We start from the raw sequence: 6000 nt of genomic DNA on the forward strand, positions 1-6000 counted from the left end.
GACTGTAATTGCCAAAAAATGATAAGACTCTGGATACAGTAAAGTATTTGTCCATTTGAAGACTATCTGCACTGCTGCCATGTAGGTACAGAAAAAGGGAGGTAATCTGAGGGACAAAGGGAAGAGACAAATACTGATAAAGCAGTGGTTTAACAGTCCAGCTCTCTGACCTCTTGGGCATGACAAGATCCACAGAGAGCAGGAACCACTCCATTTTGCTTGAGCAGAGCTGACAACATATGCAGCTTACCACACAAGCAAAGCCTGCACGAGTGAGGGATAATGGGAAGGCATTCAGAAGGACCACAGTTCTCCTGCTAGACTGAAGGCATCTCAGTTGCCCTCTGGGCTTTCTGCCATACAAAGATCTGGCAGACTAGTTGTCTTTAATCCATGAAAATCTTTATGTTTAATGAAGAGCCCTCTTATTCACACAGGCTGAACGGAGCAGGGAAAAAGTGGAGCAGACAATCACATTCCCTGCTTAGACCCAGCTGTGGCCAGAAAGGTGCTGAGCACCGTGTCCCTCTCCAGGGTGCTGACTGGCACACACCTCTCCTCCTTCTGGCACCCAGACACTGCTGTTGCCTCTCTGAAGATGTGGAATGAGTCACATTGCTTGGACATTGGCAAAACACACACCAATGCCTGCATGCTGATGCAGAATCTAGTCTGAGAGTTAGTGAATGTACATTTGTTCAGGCTGCATGTTACAAGACTAGGGTTGTCTGTTTCTGGAAAGTAACACAGGGATAAGAGAAAGAAAAACACCTTTGCAAACCCACTAAATTTATGTGGAGTGGATTTAATGTACACTTCATGCCCTAGTACATATACCAAATATACATATTCCATATATATACATATAGTCCACATTTTCCTCCAACACAGAGCCTGGAAGTGCTGCTGCTGCTGCTGACAGTACTTGTTATCATGGTCACAACAAGGTTCCTAGCTGTAGTGTGCTGCATTATGACCTGATTTTAAAATTTAAGTTTTGCATGTGAAGAGATCCAAGGTGAAGCTGGGTAAGACAAAAAAAATGAAAATAAAATTTAAAAAAAAAAACCCAAAACACCCTAAAAGAATGTCTAAACTAGCTTCCGGTACAATTTAACCACACTGACCTCATACTAAACACTTTGCACAGTGGGTGAGGTGATGTTTTACCACATTGAAACTGCCCTCAGAATTTTACAGCTCCACTTCCATCACTGAAGTAGGTTTTTCAAAGACAAGCCTGAGTGCCAGTTAGAAAATGAAGACTTCAATCTTTCACTTAAAACTTCACCTTTTTATATACTTTCTAGAAAAAAAAAATCACCAAAATTGCTTGGTGTAAGCAGAACTTAATGTTTTAGGAAAGACTCAGGAGCTGCAGGGGTTATTTTTATACTAAGGACATTTACATTAGTTCTCATGGAAAGCTGCAGATGTCTTTTTCAGAAGAGCAAGTATTGATATGATGTGGAATTCCAGGTAAGCACATTAGCGCTATCAGCAATGCAGAAAACTGTATTCCATACAAATAATATGTTTTACAGTAATTGTATGGAAAGAAACAGAGCAGCCCATACCTTTCTTAGTTATTGCTTATTGACAAATAGTTACACGTGTGCACAAGGCATTATTTCATTTCTCAGCAACATTCCCAAGATTCCCAGTAAGATTAGATGCTGAAATACTTTCACATATACACATACACCAGCTATAAAAAATAACAATTTTAAGACAGATCACGTTAGGTAAGAATATACAGTAAAGTCCATTGCATATTAGTTACCAGGACTGCTCATTAACTCAAATTCATGTGGTTCCAAATATGGCAAATATGCACTATTTTATTGATGCAAATAAATTGTCTATTATTATGGAAATTACATTTCACATCCAGACATACCACTTATTTGATAGAGGAACAAAATCTTTAAATATGACTCTTCCCTTCAGTAAATGTTTTATTGAAAGTCAATGCAAGAAGTGTAAATACATTCACAGTTATTTTGGAGAATTTCATATACATTTTCACAGTATCGTTCTATTATAAGTACATAGTGAAGACCTTTCATAATCACACAGCAATTAATGTTAATTACTCATATTTCAAGAGACAATGGTCTTAATTCATAGACTTCCACTCTAAGTCCAAATCAGCATTTTTCAACAGACTGCATCAAGCCAGTTTCTGATGGAAAACATGCAGCTCAGCTCTGTTAAATTACCACCCTTGGATCTCATTAATGTCCTTACTGGAGAGGGAATGAAGGAGGAGACAGGAAGGGAATACTGTAGTCCTAATGCTACAGGCACTTACACAGCTACTATGTACTTGAACTTGCAGATGCCATTTTCTCACCCAGCCTAAGAAGCCCTAAAAGCAAAGCATATGATAAGATTTTTGCAGACTAGGGCTATTATGTAAAATCTGATAGATTTCCTATTTTTGCCTGTGTGTTATTCTAAGAAAAGCAATATGAATGGCTTATAAAAAGGATTCCAATTATGGAAATTAAATACTGAAGAATACAGTCATTCATTGGCTTTATTTACCAAGAGAACAACAAATGCTGAAACACTATAATCCAACAGGATGTGAAGGGTACAAAAAACTGATTCATATTTTGCAAATATCCACAAAGGGGCCAAGTAGAAATACAGCAGAATTGGAAACAATGAGAAACCTGCAAGCATTGACTACTTCTGCAGCTTAGTCAAGTAGTTACATTTTAAGAATCTGTGCCATATAATAAGGATGTCTAGAGGAATAAGGCCTCAAGTCAATTGTCATTATGAAAAAACCCCAAACATAATAGGGGGAAGTGTTGTATAGGAACATCTTTGAAAGTCTGACAACACTACTGCTGCACGTTAATTGGAGGTAATTCGTAAGAGAAAAAATTCACACTCTATAATTAAAGTAGCTCCAGCTGTGGGAGCCTCTGTTTTTAAAATATAGGCCTTAAATCTCAAGCAAAGCAACAACAAAAATTCCACTAAACTTACTCAAAACTCACTATTTCATATCTAGTATATATACATCCTTTGCTACTGCAAATACTGTATGCTAGTACATACTTTGCTATTAAGGTTTTACTCCAATTGAAAAAAGTCCCTGAAATATTTAACATGTTATCTGAGTTTCACGGACAAATTCAAATTCCAGAAATTATAAAGCTCGCTCCCTAATCTGCTCTCAAATTTCAATCAGAGGAAAGCATTTTTCAATTCTGACCATCATTTTAGCATTTCTATGTCATTTAAGTAACTACAAGTCTAGGAAATGCTGAATAAACAGATGTAAGTAAAGCAATTCAGAAGCACTTTATTCATTAATTAGTTTGTAAGCTAAGGGCTGTTTCCCTGTCACTATTTTGCAATGCAATTCATCAAACTGAAGAAATTCCCTCCGGCAACCAGGACTATTGGTGATGTGATTAACAGTACCAGCATCTTTGGAATACCCTGACAGTCTTTACTAAAATACCTTTCAGGGTGTATTTAATGGTGCATCTGACAAATATGCTATTACTTAACATTTGTTAAGTTCAGGAATGCATCGCTTTGCAAATACTTCAGGTGTTTTCTCCAAGACCTTGGTCATTAGCCATTTTATTATCTACCCAAAAATATTCCCAAAGATAATAACATCCGAATTTACATCCCTCTACAACTGTATGTACTTGCACCCGTAATTCTTCCCACACAAGGTGTTGTGATTACATTACTAAGAGTAATTTTAATTTTTTTCCCCTAGAAATGAATGACTGGATAGGAGAAATCCATAAATATCTGGAATTTTTTTTTCATATAAATATTGTGATAACACATCAACTGCTACACTAACAGCTTTACAAAAGTTACCAGGCAGGAAGTTATTTCCTGTCCCTTTTCAACATCAGTTATGTTTTTTTTTTTTTCTTTTTCGAAGTTGTATTTCCAAATACATTTTGACACAATTTACTGTTCCAGAGAAAGAAAAGGAAAAAAATCAGTATTTCCTTCTCCCCCCTGATGTATTCCTTCTACTCACCCAGAAGGAAGGTGAGCCATATCTTGCTATCAGCTTTTGTGATGAAGGCCTTTCTGTCGACAACAAACACTGCCAAAAGAATACAAGCACCTTAAGCACCAATTAAGCACAGCGTCTAAAAAAGAAATCTGAAATCTGCAACGTTAGTTTTACGTAAAAATCTTGACTAGACCTCAAAAATGCTGAAAGAAACTTCATACAGCAAGTTCATAATTACACATAAAAGCTTTACACATCACAGACTATTAAGGTGACTATATAAATCATCAGGTTTTTAATTTCTGAAATAACTTTTTACAGAATTTACTGGTCAAAAGGGAATTTTTACATTGCTGTGTTAGTGGCAAATCTGCTCGAGCAGGAAGTCAGACTTTTAGAGGACAGACAACCTTCCATGCTTTCCAGCAGAAACAAGCTGGTGATGCCAGCACGGCGAGCTGCGATAGTCAACACCACCAGACAGGCTGCTTTAACAAGAGTTAGCTACACAGACAGCACGCTTCCGCACCTCTCCCCCAAAGGATGCTGAAGTGGTACAAAGCCCTCTCCCTTTCCCTCGCCCCCCTTTCTGACCGATCCCTGTGCGGGGTTTGTAATTTTTTCTCTCTCTCTTTACCATCCCCGCGCTGTGACAGGCTGGAGCACGGCCCCGCCGCCGCTGCCCCGGGCACTGCCAGACACCGCTCCTCGCCTCCTTCCTCCCTCCTTCCCGCCCCCGGGAGGATCTTCCCGTCCGCCGGACCCCGACCGTCTCTTCCCGGGGAAAGCCGTCCCGGCGCTCCCCGGCACAGCCACCCCGCGCCACGGGGCAATTGTACCGCCACTCGCCGGGGAGAGGGGCGGGAAAAGGCGCTCAGCCCACCGCCTTTCCCCGGGCGGAAGGGCCGGCTCCATCCCGGCGGGGGCAGAGGGTTCGGGGCAGGAACCTCACCTCGGAGCCGCTCTCCGCAGACGCGCAGCAGACTCAGGGGCCCGCGGCCCAGCAGGTCCCGCTCCCCGTCGGCGGCGGGCCCGTCCCGGTAGGGTCCCCGGGGGTCGCCCCTGGCCCCCCGCCGGCCGCCGCCCGCCTTCCGCATGGCGCGGGCCCCGCCGGAGACCTGCCTGCCGGGAGAGTGCGGCCGGCGGCCGCGGCTGGGGCTGCCGCCCGGCGACTGCTGCTGCTGCTGCTGGCCGGGCTTGAGCGGCGGCGACTCTTTGTTCCTGCCTCGGCTCGGGACGACCATCTCCGCATAGTCCCCGCCGGGGCCGGGGCGCCGCGCCGGAGGGGAGGGGAGGGGAGCGGAGCCGCGGGGGGCGGTGCTCAGCGAGGAGCTTCCCCCACCCCCTGGCAGGGCCCGGAGGCCGCGGGGCGGAGCCGCAGGCGGCGGGCTCGTAGTAACGGGGCGAGGGGCGGCCGGTCCGCGCTCCGCCAGCGCCCGCTCCGCCCGGCTGGACACGTGTGGGGGGCGGCGCTGCCGGCGGGGCGGGGAGCGCCTCCCGCCGCCTCGCTCCGCTCCGCCCCGCACGGGGCCCGGCGGGGAGGAGGAGGAGGCGGCGGAGGAGGAGGCGGGAACAGGCGGGAACAAGCGGGAGCGGAGCTCTTCCCGCTCGCTCCTTCCTTGTCCTTTTGGAGGGACGGCCGCGGTTCTCCCCCGGTCCATGCGGGCAGGCCCGCCCTGCGCTCCGCGCTGCTGCGGCCTCCTCCTCCCACACCTCCTGTGGCGTTTCCTTCGGGCCGGTCAGCTTTGTAACATCGGGTGTTTAAACAGTCCACCCCAGAAGTGCCCGGCACCCTTCCCCCCGCCCAAAATCCCAAAATTCTAACTTCCAGAAGGTAACTTGTCTGCGTTGCTGCTATGTCCTGTAGGGCTTCCGCCCCGCAGAAAACACTCCTCTTCCTTCTCCTGCTCCTTGTTCTGGAGTTTTATTGTGGGTCTGCCTTTGTTTGCAATGCGGCCTCTTTGCTCACGAGCACCCTTCAGATCCAGCCG

At 45.6% G+C, this 6000-nt stretch overlaps 1 protein-coding gene across 1 annotated transcript in view; it reads right to left on the bottom strand.

Moving 5' to 3' along the window:
- The window catches only part of DPY19L1 (dpy-19 like C-mannosyltransferase 1), a 44049-nt gene extending 38767 nt beyond the window's left edge, over positions 1–5282 (bottom strand). Inside the window, exons 1-2 of the mRNA XM_083882316.1 lie at positions 4962–5282; positions 4031–4099 (exon numbers count right to left, since the gene is read on the bottom strand). Coding sequence (XP_083738442.1) covers positions 4031–4099; positions 4962–5253 — 361 coding nt within the window. The 5' untranslated portion in view covers positions 5254–5282. The remainder of the gene's footprint in view (positions 1–4030; positions 4100–4961) is intronic.
- Positions 5283–6000: the final 718 nt, after the last annotated feature.

The sequence above is a fragment of the Zosterops lateralis genome (assembly GCF_965231275.1).
Source record: "Zosterops lateralis genome assembly, chromosome: 1".
Lineage (NCBI taxonomy): Eukaryota > Metazoa > Chordata > Aves > Passeriformes > Zosteropidae > Zosterops > Zosterops lateralis.